This window comes from Callorhinchus milii, unplaced genomic scaffold, assembly GCF_018977255.1.
Source record: "Callorhinchus milii isolate IMCB2004 unplaced genomic scaffold, IMCB_Cmil_1.0 Scaffold8, whole genome shotgun sequence".
Taxonomy (NCBI): domain Eukaryota; kingdom Metazoa; phylum Chordata; class Chondrichthyes; order Chimaeriformes; family Callorhinchidae; genus Callorhinchus; species Callorhinchus milii.
Genome location: NW_024704749.1, coordinates 10,743,918 through 10,760,277, shown reverse-complemented (window position 1 = coordinate 10,760,277; position 16,360 = coordinate 10,743,918). Strand labels below are relative to the sequence as shown.

General features: G+C 38.8%; 1 protein-coding gene across 1 annotated transcript in view; it reads left to right on the top strand.

Moving 5' to 3' along the window:
- Positions 1-1,479: 1,479 nt before the first annotated feature.
- fam222a (family with sequence similarity 222 member A) overlaps positions 1,480-16,360 on the top strand; it is a 28,269-nt gene continuing 13,388 nt past the window's right edge. The window contains exon 1 of the mRNA XM_007901851.2: positions 1,480-1,596. Coding sequence (XP_007900042.1) covers positions 1,515-1,596 — 82 coding nt within the window. The 5' untranslated portion in view covers positions 1,480-1,514. The remainder of the gene's footprint in view (positions 1,597-16,360) is intronic.

Sequence of the window (16,360 nt, the reverse complement as noted above, 5' to 3'; positions counted from 1 at the left end):
TTGAGACTATCAGTAGATTTTGTGCAGTAGCAAATACCGTGTAAAATAGTTTCTTGCTTACTTTGAGAACGGTCCAGAAGTCTTGTTGATTTGACCTTGTGTAATACCAAATTACTAAATCTGGTGTGTGTGTAAATATTATTACTGTTAGCAACATGTTGGCAACAAGGAAAACATTTTTGTTAGAACTAAAGCTTTGTTTTTGTTACGAGAAAATATTTTTTAAAAGTATTTTGAAACTAATCTCCACTGCAAGACTCTATCAGTGACCCAGCAATGTGAGTCAAATGTTTCCGTTAAAGATATACTGTAGTATCGTGAAATGTCGTACTAGACGTATTACCATAGTAACATCACTCTTTGAAGCAACTGATTGATGTCAGGTGCTGTTCCTTCGTTAATCTTCTAATTAAGGTTCCAATGGGTTTTATGCTGGAAAACAGATGAATCTTCACAAATCACAGAGGAATTCTGCAGTTGACTTAGAAGTTTATTTCTGCCCCTCTCCCCCCTCCCCAGAAGAATATTCACCAGGCTGCTCATTGCAAACGACTGTATCCATAAAGCTAATTGAGGCAATTTTAGATTGCACTAACACATTTCTGAGTAAATTTGCTGTTGTGCTTGTGTTAATGCTGTTAGGTTTGGGCCGATGAGCAGATCAGTTAGCTGTGATTGATTCCTCTTTCTCTTCTCCAGCTTCTTCTTCCCCCCACACCCATACAACATGCATGCTCTCTGCTCTTGTATTCTTCAGTTTCAAATATTCCAATTTATGTTTGTTATTGCTGTTCATTGCTGGCAGTGACCGTTTTGCAGAGGAAATGGAGTAGAAGGAGGGGTTCATTTCAGTCTTCTAAAATGAGCTTGGCATTTCATGGGCTTAATCAGTTAGAATTATTTAAATGGTCTCTAGTTGGTGTAAATGTTGCATTTCACAGCCCTTCAAATTATATTAATGGTCCTTTTATTGTAGATGTAAAATAGCAATTTGCTAAATCCTTATGGTTCTGCAATACAGCATATTTTGTATGAACTCGTAATATTTAAAGTTGTGGAGATTCAGTTATAGTGGGATTGGTGTCATGATTAATTCACTCAGGAAGTCTGGAATAAATATTTAGAAGGCTATCTGTTAAGTTTTCAGCTGCAGAAGCTTGCATGCAATGAAATGTAGAGGCAGAAAAAAGACATAACTGCACAGAAGGCCATTTGTCTGTTACTGCTACCTCTAGTTATCTCGCTGGAGTTATCAACTAATTCTCTTGGTAGGGTGACCTTGCTGAGTAATCTGTGTAATTGGAATTGTCTAGTTTGAGATTTAAATAGATAGCCATTAGAACCGAACTTTGACTAAAGACTGAAATAAGGTCCATTGTTGATTTGTGTGCTTAATCTAAATATTGCCATCCTCTCACTTTTAAATAACTGTCCTTCTGTCTTCTTTCCTTTTCTCCTTGAACAGTGTGATAGTTGAGGGCACCGACTGCGAGAATAGACGGAGCTCCTCCATCATGTTGGCCTGCCTTCAGCGAACACAAAACCCACCTGCACAGCGCCTATCATGTCCCAGTAAAACACTGGAGCCTCTGAAATGTGAGTGAAATTTGAATGATGGAAAAGGGATGTATATCTTGGTGCAATAGTGCTACAGAGACTGGTGATAAATTGAAGTATTACCTTGATCAGTTTTTTCCCTGTGCACAGCACTTTTTCACGTACTGTACTTTCTCACATGCACAACCAATTAAACCAAATCATTCAACATTTGGTATGTTCAAATGTACTCGCGTGTACTTTACTCATTGCTTAGTTTGCTTCTAAAATTCTGATTCTTGGCGTGCTATGGATTTGTTTTTTCTTAGTATTTCCTTGCTTTGCCCAATTTCCGAAGTTGCCCAAACCCGATTGTTTTCCACGCACCAGACGGCTTTTGCACTAAAATGGACTTCCCGGACATTAGGTCTCCTGAAGTCACTTCCTCCTTGAAGTGCACGTGTAAACCAGAGGGTTGTTGAGGATAAACTGACTACCCAGAAGTTAACTATTATTTTAGCATGGGAGCCAGGCGGCCAGCATAGGGAGTAAGTGCGATGCGTTTGTAAAATGGTTATCCTTATTTTATAGATCCCAGACTGCATTCTAACAAGGCTCCATTGTAGTATATAAGCAATACAAATGGGTTGTTGTCCCCTCCTGTAGTGAGAGGATATTGCTCACTAAAGTCAAAGGTGCAGTTTAGCTAATTTCCTTCTTCTGCTCAGTAATTAGCTTGATGCTTCAGTTTGTCCTCTGGCTTCCTTTTGCTCAATATTAAATGAGTGTGCCTACCTAGTAGGTCGAGAACTTGCCAGCACCGCTGTGAAATCATATTACCCTCAAGTTGATGATTAATTCTTATATTAATTTCAGCTAAAGGTGAATCTGAATATTTTTTACGCTTCTGTCAGAGCTATATGTCACTAACACTCATAAAATGGGAGCACATTTTCCATCTTTCTCACCGCTCAGCAAGGAAAGCCTTTCTCGCAACTGCTGATTTTTATGTTGCTAATTTAAATAGGAATTTTATGACAATCATTCATTTCTCCTCTTGCCTCCATTCCACCCACCACCCGTTTTTTGAACTGGGTACATGCTGGATTACAGTTTACAGTTGATGACCAATGTTTGGTACACTGTCCCAAATATGCATTCTCAAACAGTTTAGACAGTGATTCTAGGTATGAAAATCGAGCACAGGGGGACAGAGCTCAGGATAACAGATGAGCCGCTATCTTAAATTGGCATTCACATATGTACTTTAGGGATCACAGGACAGTAACCAGGAGCAAGAAATTTGGCTATTGTGATCTTTCCACCTCCCCTTCCCCCCTCAAGCAAGTGGACACTGAGGCTGATGTGGAGTCCTGTAGCTCAGTGGTTAGAGCAATCGCTTTGCAAGCGAGAGACCTGAGTTCAATTCCAGGCAGAGGGCGAAACCTTGGGCAAGTTTCCTTACTCCACACAGAGCCTAATAATAATCCCTCCAAAAATAATAATAAATTGGTCATTTTCAATCTACGACTGTTTGTGGGACATTGCTGTGCGCAATTGGCTGCCGCGTTCGCCCACAAATATACAGTCAATTCACTTTACAGTGTGTTCTGTGAAGCGCTTTGGGACGTCCTCCCGACGTGAAAAGCGCTATATCAAATGCAAGGATTATTATTGTCGCACCCCTATCATCACTGGTTGAGAATAGCTAATTCATTACAGACTGGAATCAAACCTGGTACAGCAGTTAAACAGCTGCCGTTGGGTAATCTAGCTGCCTTGCTTCCTTGCCCAACTGACCAACATATTTGGCATGTCTGACTGACTTATAGCTTTCTCGAAAAGGTCTATGGCCAGAAAATCCAAGCCACAAGTTCAAAACAATAATTTGGTTTGAAAATGCAATTTTCACATTCAATTACACCCTGTAAAATAACTGAGTGGAATCCAAACTCCTTAGCAGGTTCAGGCTACCATTTGAACTGGTTCTCCAATAGTCTACAAGCTAAATACTTCTTAATTCTGATATTTTTGCCCAATGTGAACAGGCTATAGTCAGTATTTCCTGCAGTCCCAAGAGCAGCATCTTGTTTTATGTGGCATTTTAATCAACATTGCAACATAATTCTAATGTGCTTGTAGATGGTGTTCGTTATAAACTTTCATTTGTAATGCTTTGGGATAGATAAGAAATGAATGAATTGTTGGGTCATTTTAATTAGAAACTTACTTCAAGTGAAAACTAAACTAGAATCGCCCTTAGCCTTACTCCAAAAGGCTTTTAAGCTCTCTTTAAGGAACAAGCATCCCCCGCTAATGGTTCTTGTATTCCTGCATACAGTGCTTGTGATTCATATTTTGAACAATTTCTCCAATGGATATAAAAAAGGGAGAAAGCCATTAAGAATGCCGATGGCCATCCCATCATCATAGGTTACTACATCTGGCACATAGGCTGAGTTAGCCGAGCCAATAATGTGACTGGACCTTTAAGGATGGAGAAGCTCAGTATTGGGGTGCGGGGGCGAAGAGGAGTAAAGGAAGGTTGTGATGGTTAACAAACCAAGTGTAGGACCATACATGTGCATTTGTTTGTGTTCCCATTGTTGCCTGGAATTCGATACTGTATAAACTGTGTTTGTCAAGCACCAGTAACCTCAGAATACCTGAGAACCACAACAATTTTACATTTTATTTAGCGCCTTTCATGTCAGGAGAATTGTCTCAAAAGCACTTTGCTTTGTTTCAAAGCGCAACCAGTTCTCTTTGAACGAGATCTCAAAAAGTTTAACAGCTAAATGCATCATTAAATTCTCCTTCCCACTGCTACTTTGTTGCCCTCCACTCAAATAAAGCGAATGAGTTCCAGAATAGACAGCAATAGCTTGCACTTGCAGAGGAAGTTTTCACGTAGGATAATGTTTCAAATTGCTTTATAGAGCCTACGTGATTTAAGTAAGAGAGGAGGAGAGTGGTTAAGACTGTTGACCAAAGGCACACTCAAAACAGGATTGCAGCAGGATTTTAGGCCAATGATTGATGGGGTGGGGGGCAAGGGAGAGCAACAGGCCCAAATGTGAATAAGAGGCTGGCGCTGGATTGCAGAGATGGGGTGGAGCACGAAAAAGGAGCAACTCGCGAAGAATATTCTATTACTTTCTCTCTTCAAGAAAGCACTAAATTACTTCCATACTTTCATAATTTTGTGCTGAAGTGATAAGAACTTTCTTTAAAAAAAATGTACAAAGTGACCTCTGTGTAAACACCTTTACAAAATGGAACTGGAGATTTTTAATTAAAATCTCAATCCACCAATAGTTATGGAAAACTTAATGTTCAGGCACATTCAGGTAAAGATGTAAGTCCTCATCATTGATCTACAGTATGTTGAAGACTGCAATCGTGGCTCACTCTGCAAGTGATCTTCAAACGATCCTAGATAATTTTGCTGTGGCCTACAATCTTTTCAGATTCTATTAAAGTTTCCAAAAGTAAAGTGCTTTGTCAAACTGCATCCGGCACTCCGGCTTCTCCTACATCAATAACCATCAAAGGAATAATTCGAGAAAATTTAGACCGCTTCACATACCTTGGTAGTTGTCTATCAAAGAATGCGAACATCAATGAGATTCAACATTGCATTAATAGTGCTCAGCAGCTTTTAGCTGCTTGGGAGACCCTCTTCAATGAAAAAGGATTGAAAAGGATTGCAAAGATCATGGTTTACAAGTTCGTCTTTCAATCCTGCTTCACTGCCCTGAGTCCTGAGTTACTTACAGCAGGCATCTTGAGAGTTTCCACCAACATTTCTTACGCTTCAAATTTGCTGGGGGGAAAACTCTGGGGTGATCGTAAAACCAATGCATTTGCTCTCTCAAAATCCAGTTGTACCAGTATTGAAGCTAGGTTATTGAAGCCCAACTTCACTGGGCTGGTCACGTTTGCTGAATGGATGACTCCTGACATCCAAAACACCTACTGTATTCTGAACTGCGCTCCGAATAAGTGTTGGCGGCCAGAAAAAGAGATAAAGATTCTTTGAAATCCAACCTGAAGAAATGCAGTACTGACGCCAGTACATGGGGGGAAACCTCCAAAGACCTCAAACTGTGACATTCCGTTTGTGAACACAGAGTTAACGATTTTGAGCAAGCTAGGATTGCCCAGGAAGAAGAGACGGAAGAAGGAGCATCTGTATGCTGCCACCACACCATCAACTGGGTCGTCTCTCTCTCTCATCTGGCACGTTTGAGAAAAATGACTCTCTAGGATTGGTCTCTGAAGCCACCTAAATGCCCACCAAAGATGAGGCCATTCATAAAACTCAATTCAGCCCCATGTTTTTTTTAAAAAAAGCTGAGGAACAATCTTACTTGATTATCGAGGCATTGCCTATTATTTTACTTTAGTCAGAAAGTCACTGTTCCAATTTTTTCTTACCACCTGTCTAAATCGGAGAGGAAATATTAATACTAAAAAGGCTCTTGCTTATTATGTCATTGAGATTAAATCATTATGGAAATCCCTAATGGTTCTGGGATATTGGTTAATGCGGTGTCTAAACACTGATTTGCCCACCGGCAGCTGGTTGAAAGTATTCTTCAATCTTGCATGCCTGCAGATAGAATCTCTCCTGGATCAGTCAGGTGTCATTCAATAAAGCTTCAAAGCTGTGTCCTGGGAGCTCTTTAGATTTTCCGAGTTTTGATGGCTGCAACCTGAAGCAATCCACACACAAGTCGCCAAATATCTTTGTCTAAATCTCTCTACAGCTAGTGCTGGTCAGTTCAGTAGGTCAATTGCAACATCTTAAGTTGTAGTTTTTCTGAAAGATTCTCCCTTCCAAATACCACTTTAGGGATACCTAAAGTGTTTTGAAAGATGTTCAGAATAAACAAAAAGATATCTGTAAGGTTGTCTTTATTCTTCAGACAACCGGGGCTCTCTGTAAACTTCATTTGCATAAACTGGCTGTTGCGTGTGCCTACAAAAATACTCACTTCTTCACAGTAAATCCTGTTAAGCTCTTTGAGAAAGGCATTATATAATGATCCTTCAGGATGTTAAATACTTCCATTATATTCCCTCTGCCCTTATTGAAGAAAAAAATGCTGTGATAAGAAAATAGGTGGGTAGATATTCTGGAAGGATGAGATCAAATAGACCAAAAGGCCTTCTTGATGCAAACCGATCTTGTAATTCCCACAATAGACAGCTTCACTTCATATCAACATTTTGTTGTACCCTCTTCTTGTGAATCTGCGTAACCCCTCCAACTCTTGACAGCTTTCCTCTAATGTGGAGCCCAATACCCAACACAGTAAAATTGTGGTCTAACCAATGTACTCTGCAATTCCAGCATGGAAAATGATCTAAGACTGATGTGGTAATTCAGATGGTGAAGGTATTAGCAAAGTTTATTGCTGGTCATGCTTTTGAGCAGGTCAGCACTCTTTGAATTACATGCTTCAGCCCAGATTAGTATTTGATTTTTCAGCCCTCTACTTGGAAGGTCTGTGTACCTCTGCATGTAATGAAAGCGTAGACCATGCTGGCCAGTCCATTTAAACTGCCTGTATGTCTGACAGATGCAGGCAAACAATTCCATTACCTCAGGGCTGTTGGATTTTACCAGCCAGCAGGAGAGGCTTTTCCAACTCATTTGACCGTTTGTCCTGATAAACATCACATTCGATTAACTTCAGTGTCAATGGGTTTTGTGAGTTTAGTTGAAAGAGAAGTATTCAGCTGACAAAATGGCTCCTGAGAACATAATTTAAACTACAAATCATAATATCCTTTTCAGCTTGTTCTCCACATTAAAAACCTCCTGTGCTACTGTATAAAAGCCTCATTTATCCAGTCTGGGCAGTTTATATTGCCTACTGTTTTACCTTGGAACGGATTTTATCACTTAATTTGCTTAAATCAGTCCCATTTACACAGTTCTGCTAAATTTTAAATCTCAATTCAAGTTCAAACTTAATAATAATAATCCTTGCATTTGATGTAGCGCCTTATCACATCATCGAGATGTCTCAAAGCACTTCACAGAGTATATTGTAAAGTGTATATTTTGTTGGCCAATTGAGCCCAGCAGTGTCCCACTAACAGTTGTGGATTGAGTGACCAAACTATTCTTTATTTGAAAGATTATTATCCACGGTTAGTAATCGACTAGCAACTAGATTCCTACTTATTGCTAGGTAAACCGAGGCATGAGGAGTAAGGAAACTTGCCTAAGTTTTTTGCCCTAACTGGGAATTGAACTCGGACCCTCTCGCTTGCAAGGCGAGTGCTCTAACTACTATGCTACAGGACTTAAACTTAACTTCTATTGAACAGTAGATTTCATCTATATAGTGTCTTTCATGTCAGGAGGATGTCACAATGTCAGAAATATATTTAGGTTTTATCTATCAGGCTGTGCTGCAGATTGTTAATTAAATGGGATATTTATTGTCAAAAATGGGAAAGTGGACCCAAGTGTAATTATAGACTTCTGGCCTATTTGATCTCACCGTTCCAGAATACCCACCCACACTACCTTCTTCCTATCACAGTATCAAGCTGTTTATTAAATTAGGCCAGGGTTCTGATTTCAGCCACTATTCCTGGTAACTCGTTCAAGTCATTGACTATTGTCTGAATAAAGAAATACTTCCTGGTGTCTTCTTATATTGTCCATTACAACTCTATACCTGTAGTAATGAAAATGCTGAGGCCAATTTGTATTTTGAGGGTATGAAATACTATTGCTCTTGCTGAGACCTCACTAGTTGCCCAACACCTTTTTTTGACAATCCAGTACAATCCACTAAAATCATGAACTTTCTATTTGATTATTGAAATATGAAAATTAAAATTTTTATTTCAAGGGAATGGAAACCGCTCTAAAATTAGACAGAATTTCTTAAAAATTTCTTAAAAGGGATGTCATCCTTAATGAAGAGAGCCATTATCCAATATTTACTTTCCCCTCTTTAAATATTTATCAGAAAGTTACTCTAATGTGCCTTGCAACAAATGTGTTATCTTTAGGACCTATGCTTTGAATACAACCCAGAAACTGTACAGCAGCTAAATGTCAAAACTAAGACTCATAGTGTGGTATTGTTATATTTCAGCATTGAAACGTTGTGTGAGCAATTCATTAACAATTTCTGGGAAAAANTCCTCAGTGTTTCATAGCAAGTACCTCATTCATTGAAAAAAAGTTAGACCTGTATCAATAAAATTCACATTTTTAAAACTTTTCAAAGTTACAGTATTTATGTTTTTTTAATATCCAAATATTCAGAGCTGCTGCCTCTGCTCTACTGTGTCCGGCCTCCTTTTTTCCCCCGAATCCTCCGGTGGTCTTCATCGGTGGTCTGAAACTTTGGAACTCCCTCCCTTAGCCTCGTCCCCTACTTCCCCATTTTAAGGTCGCGCCTATAGTCACCTGCCCCCTTCTTTTGGCTCGGCCTCAGGCTCCGCCATTATTAAGCGCTCTGGGACCCCACCTGGGTTGGAAGGTGCTATATAAATGTAAGTTGTTGTTGTTTTGACTTTAAAGCATTTTTCTTCATAGTTTCCAAGAAATCATTGCCAAGCTCTTTTCTTGAATTAAAATAGCACTACTTTGCGGTATATTGAAGCCTGTCTTATCTCTTTCTTTCTCACTGCTCTTTATTCTTAATAAAATTCTAGCAGAAACATCCATGAAGAACAGACTGATTACTAACAGGTCTTAAGAACAGTGAAGCTAGCGTGCAGTTTAAAACTTTGACTACCACAGGATAGCTAAAAACATTCAAAATAAAACTTCTTTAAAAAAAGCCTTAAGTTTTATTAAAATTATTGATTCCTCTTTAGTATCAAGTTTCAAATAACGTCTCCCCCTCCCCAAATTTCCCATGCTTTCTCCAATTGAGAATGCGCAAGTCCTCTCCTGCTAGGATCTTGTCAATGCTGTTAAGTTGGCTCTTCAGACAAGTAGTCTGGGTCACATTTTTATTTAATTCTTGCTCTCCATGAGGAAATGTATTTATGATTAAAAGGCTGTAAAGCACCTTGAGGATTCTGTTATAAATCATACAGCTTGTTTGTCATCCAACCCCTCAGTGAAACTATTGCTTTGAAATCACTTCCAGGTTTCAGTTATTTTCTATATGATGGATTTCACTCATACAGGCAGGTGTAATACTGCATTGACATTAATGTGATTGTTGAGCTCTCTGCAGTAAATCTGAACCCTTTGCTCATCATCCTTTTTCTGGGTTTGAGTGAATGCCCCAGAAAGTTATGCATAAAGCAGTCATGAAGCTAATCTTGTAGTTTATACTAACTTGTCTGGTAAATGTTCTATTTGGATGAGTCTCAACTGGACAAACAGTGGAAAACTAACCAGTGTATCATCCTGAAAAGCTGTACAGTTCAACTGGTATAATCCTGCAGGAATCCAAATCCCATGTTGGGACTTTGAGATCATATTCTCAACACCCCAGTGCAATGCTGAAGGAGTGCTGTATTGTCAGAAATACCATCCTTCAGATGAGATGTTAAACTGAGGTCCAATCTGCCTGTTCAGATAGTTATAGATCTCATGGCAGTATTTGAAAAGAGAAGGAAGTTTCTCATTGCCATTGCCCAGCAAGTTTGAGATGAAATTTATTATTCGCTTCATCGTGCTTTGTGCTCATTGCTGTGCTTGGTAAAATTGGTTGCTGTATCTGCTTATAAAATAGTCACTACATGTTACGTGGAATTCTTTGAAGTGCTTGGATCCATTTTGATGACATAAGGTGTTCTATCCAATGCAAGTTGAATTGATTATCTTTTTAAACTAACTAAATAAGCAGCGCTTTATATGCTAGGACTAGTGGTTCAAGGATTAATGCTCAAATTCGTAGATAATAAATATTTTAGATAAAAATACAGATAAAAATAAAGATTGAACAAAATATTCACCATATTGAGAGGAATTGGCTTTACCAGTCTAATGCTGCAGTGAAATAATACTGTCTGCTTTTAAGGTTTCTGAATTTAGTTTAAGAGCCACTTCCCAGCACTTTGTGTGCTTAGATTTTCATCTGTGACTCCTAATAAGTTTTGACAAGAATTGCTGGTATGCCAACCACAGTTTAACATTCCACCACTTGTATTTTTCCGCTGAGTTGAGACTTTCATGTTTGGGGGAGGGGGGCTTCAAGAAGAACAAGGGGGTCGGAAGCCAGTTTTTTTTTAAAAAAACGCAAAGGAAAATGAATTATTTTTCCAGCTTGTTTATTTTTAATTTAGTCTTCTAATTGCTTCTGTTTTGAGTTTCTATGCCTGGCCGCTGCTCTGTTAATACTTGTGTGTGGAGACAGATAGAATGTGACACTTCTATGTGTAGAATGGTATTTGTGGTGACGCTTTGACTACAGATAATAAACTACTTGCCCGGAGGTAATCTAATTCTGCAAACGCCTGTGATGAAACTAGCTTATTCAACATATAAAGAACAGCATAAATGAATGAGAGTAGGCTTTTTCTGTGTTTTTTTTTAAAATTAAAAGGACAAATGCATGGAACTATAGGAGGAAAGGTGGTTAGAATTTTGCAACACTATTGTCTAGAATAAATGCTTAAGGAATAAATGATGACTCTTCCTTAATTGTCTTTGTCAGAAGATTTTTATTTCATGTTCTGATAATGTGCTGTGACAGAAGCACTCTTTGTCGGTTGCCTCTTTGCAAATTAATTGTATATAATCAGACCAGTGCAGTACAGTGAATGGCTGTTTGTAACACTGATGGGGGGAGGCTACTGAATATAATCGGTGGTTTCAGTTAAACATTCAACTGAGGGGTCTGGGACTAATTTCATACTCCAGTCGGAACTACTAAGATTTGATTCTGAGACCAATTTCAATTTCTAGTTCTGATGCATTGGCACAGCACAATACATATAGTTGAACCTCATCTTGTGACCTCGAGTTGTCACCTCTGGTTTCTGAAGAATACATTTTACCCTTTCTGGTCCCCCTGCTCTTCCAATACCCTCCCATATCCCTCCAGCCTCCAGTTTCCCACCCAGACGCTTTCATCCTCAAGTAGGAGTTACTCTGTTATTCATTTTTACTTCTTATTTTTTAGTGGGAATGGTCATTCACTTCATGGTTGTTATCGGACATTAGTATGCGCAAATTAGTTAGCCACATTTGACTAGTCACGACATTGTCCCCAGGTGGAGATTGCTTTTATTTGTTCTATTAGAAGTTGAGATAAAAATGTTGCTAGGTCAATTTTCAATCACACTGATTATAATTGGTCCAGAAAGCATACCAACTTCAATTTAATACTGAGCTATAGACTTTCTCTACAGGATACCTTTTGGGTGATGTTGAGTGCAACTGATTTAGTTCCTTATTTGGGCAGATGTTTTCTAGGACCTACAAGAATAACCCATCAAATCCTGATTTTGTTTAAAAAAGAAGTTTGTTGTATTGCATTTACAGTTCTTCTCCCTAGAATTCACTTTCTCCATTAATATTTAATATGGAAACGTGGTTTGAATAATTAAAATATGTTCAAATTATTTGGAATAAACTAACAATTCTGCTATTGTTTATTAGGATATTTACAAATGTCACTAACAGTAGTTTCTGAACCTCTGATCTGATAACTATTTCTTCAAGTATCTGGCTTTTTTGTGATGGCACTACAGTTTTTGATCAATGCGTTTCTGAATTGTTTTTGTACTCTCATTGAGATGGTAGTTTGTGGTCATGGCTGTGATAGCTGATGGCCCACTTAGATTTGAAACCACTGCTTGCATAAGAAGATGGATTGTTATCTACAGAATAAGAATCTCAAGGATGACTTTAGCAAATAAAATTGACAGGTTCATTCTTATTGCATGCTCAAGCTCAGTAGGTTGCATAAAATAACTTGAAAATGTTTTTAAAGAAGTACCAAATTCTGTTGAACTAAAACTACCCTGTGGCTTGAGAAGAAATCTTATTTTTATGGTGCTGCAGTGTTCCATTATTCTGTGTCAAAGAGAAGTAAGATAATAATCCTCGTATTTGATATAATAATAATACTTGCATTTGATATAGCGCCTTAACACGTCTTCCAAGATGTCTCAAACCGCTTCACAGAATATACTGTAAAGTGAATCGACGGTATATTTTGTGGGCGAAACTCAGCAGCCAGTTGCACACAGTAGTATCTTCAAATATATAGCACCTTATCACGTCATTGAGACGCCTCAAAGACCTTCACATGGTTATTTACTCCCATGTGGAATTCTGATCATAGTTATGTACCTCTGCCATGCACTTATGTGATCCTGCTGAATTATGCTCAAAAATATTCAGAATTGGGTAAGCAGGATGCATTCCTCCGGAGAGAGAGTGCGCATTCCATTCCAATAAACATCTTTGCAATTTCAACGTATAAGTGGGATGCATGGAACTCTGTTTAGCTTGGATACTCTTAAGTATGGTGATGGGTTTCCACATGTGTCAGACACCCAATAAAGGCCAGCACCTCAAAAAATGCAGCACAGTTGGGCATCAGCTTAGACTTATGAGTTACAAGTTCTGACGTGGGGCTTGAATCCACAAATTCTGAGATGAGAGTGCTAGCAACTGACGTAAGCTGACACCCCTTTCAAGTTTAGTTTCATTTTTAAACTATTCATTCTGCTTCAGTAAATTTATATTCAATTGGAATGTTAATGTAGGTAATACAATTCCAGCTGTGCATGTTTGTGGTTAGATTCCACTGTGTTGCAAAGTCACCAGGATAGATCCAATGGTAGCCTGAATAAGTGAGCTGCTCTGCTTTTAAATTCATTCTTTAATGGATAGATGCTAATATTTTGTTTTAATAATCCCAGTATCATCTGTAGCTCCATTTTCATTAATCAAAGCCTCAGAATCTCTGTCCTAGTGTGGCCAGAGCCCCAAAACATGTTTTATCAATAACATAAGTATATAAGAAATGCTAGACGATAAAAGACTAAGGTCCATCTAGTTCATCTTCCACTTGCATGCACATATGTCCCAAACTACCTGTGTACTGTATCCCGTAATGTTATTTCCTAAAAGAAAACTATCTGTGTTTGAAAGAATCAACACTTCCTGCTTCAACTGTAAATTTATATTCAGTTGGAATGTTAATGTAGATTTTATCATAGCACCATAACTGAACAGTTTCCAGTTGTTTTATTTCAGCTTTAAAATCCTAATGTTCACAATTGTACAATGCTCGAGTATTCTGCTTATGCACAAAATACATTAATTTTGTTAAATACTTTCTTTGCCATTGCTGTCCATTTGATTTGCAACCTTCGCTATCTCTCTGTTGGTATTTCTATAATCATCCCCAAGTTCAATTACAATACATTCTTTGCCTGTGGGCAACTCACTGTTCAGACTGCTGTTTTCAGCTTATGACTTCTCTGAACAGTCGCATCTAAACAGTCGCATCTAAAATATTAGCTTTCTCTTTCAGATTCTAATGTTTATAATCTCTCTTCCTCCCCACTCCCTCCAATCATATAAACACACTTTAAAAAATCTTGACTTTGACTTAAGTTCCTTAGTATCCCTTACACCACTTCCCAGCCAAAGGTGGGAAAGAACCCTGCACTCTACCTTACACTGAAGTTGTTTTGTAATTGACCTCCAGGGTACATAAGAACAACACAGCTTCTCTGCTGCTTGGAGGCGCCTTCTTATGGAATACTGTCAGCAGCTCATTGTGTGGGAAATAACCCTACATCCTACCATGGCGAAACATCCTACCATGGTGAAAACTGTGTTCCAATGATTTTCTGTAACTGGGCTGACCACCAGATTGATCTAGATTAATTTGTCAGAAGCAAAAGCAGAACAGCTAGAGATTTCAGCTGAATTTATCACAAGTTTTTTTTTTTTTTGCAACCATCACCAAGTTAAGACATTAGAGTGCAGGTATAAGTCAATACATTGTCAGAATTTGAAGTGCAAAAAGCTGTGTTCACTATAAAGCAAAGCTCAAGTGTCAGTGCCTGCACTCGTCCCTCAGACACCATAATCTAAACCAGCAGAAGAAAAGTCCACTTAAATAACCAAAGTGGATATTGTTACCTGTTTAAGTATGTCATAAACTACTCACTAGGAAATCTGAATCATTTGTGCCGCTTTTATGTTTGGAGTTTGACTACAGAGAGCATATGGACATTATTCCGTTACCTACACAATATCATCAGACATTTAAAGCCCCTTGGAACTCTATTGGATCTGATCGCTGAGGACTTCTGACACTATTGGCTGAGTAACATGGTAACTTCAGGCAGTCTTGCAAATGTGCAAAACATAGAAATTTATTTTATGGTCTTAAACTATCCAAATAATGCTTGTGGAACTGGGAAAGTGACCAAGAGCAAAGCTGTCTAATCGGGGTGGCTCCGGATGTGCCCGACTTGAGCATGCGCTTGCTTGTCTTGGGTACATCTTGGTTCCTGCACTAAATGATGACCGACTTTTGGGTTATTTGGTCGCCGCTGAAGTCTCACTGCCTTCATGGGTGCAGAAAGCATCGTTGGCATCATTTCGTAAAACAAAATTTGAAATAAATTTGTAATAGTTGCACTTCTGCGCAATCGCAACTGTTATCACAGTGCTTACTAACTAATGACGTAAAATGTTCATGCATGCGCACAATGTCATTTTGCTATATGCACCCTACTGCTCAGAACTGTGGTGGGAATATCAAAGCAGCGGATGCAGCGTGAACTGACCGTGTGTCCAGTTTGGCACGACTGGAACCACAATATAAAAGCAGCTTTATTCTCCGTCTGAACTTTCTCGCAAACGAGCAATTAAACGATTGTCATTAGCCAGATGCTACTCTGCTTTCTCTGTTGGTAAATTCCTGGGGTAGTTAATTGTTTCACTGACTGACAACTGACTTGCCGAGACAGCTCTATTATTTGCACTGAGTCCTAGCCCCGCTGGGTCTGTAATTCAGCCTGCTGTGATTAACCCTGCAGCCTTCCCACAATGTAACACTGTTACTGCATTTAAACAGACTGTATTGCAAATTAGGGTTAATTGGGGCCTAGCAGCTGGGCTTCACTAGAACCATGTTGCATCCCACTCGCTGCACAATTGGACTTTTTTTTTCTTTTGTGTAAGAACTGAGGGATGTCTTGGTATCTATACAGATGTTCAGAGGTGAATTTATTCTGATGCAAAAAGACATAAAAGGGGCAAATTGGCATGCAAAGAGATTAGGAGGTTTTTTTTTTAAACGCAGAAAATTCTTAAAACTGTGGAATTCCCTGCTGGGTGCAGTGGTCCAGGCTGAATACAGATTTTTTTTTACAAGAGGGAACTAGATAGATATGTGAAAGCGAGTGATGGGTATGGGAAAAGACAGGTAAATGGAGCTGAATGGCTTTCAAAGAGGTGTAGCAAACAACTTCCTATGTTCCATGATTAGAAAGTTAGAATACAATACAAAATTACATTTGTAAAGCGGCTTAAATTGGTACAAGAATTTGAGAAATCTCAAAATTTGAGAATACAGGAATACTGTATTATTCTTTGCTGAGATTTGACCCTCCTTTGGGACCAATCGGGAATCTCAGCAAAATATTGCCAGTGTGTTCTTGATCTAATTGTGCCAGCCATCTTTTCAGACCTAGCCATCTTTGCAGTTCCTACTTGCCATTATCTGTGTTTGGACAGTGTGAAACCAGCACAGCCAATTTTAATCTAATCTTTAGTTGACATCTGCCCTTGAATACTTCCAGCAGGGATCACAGGAGAATGATTAGCCACAGAAGCAGCAATCCAAGAGTT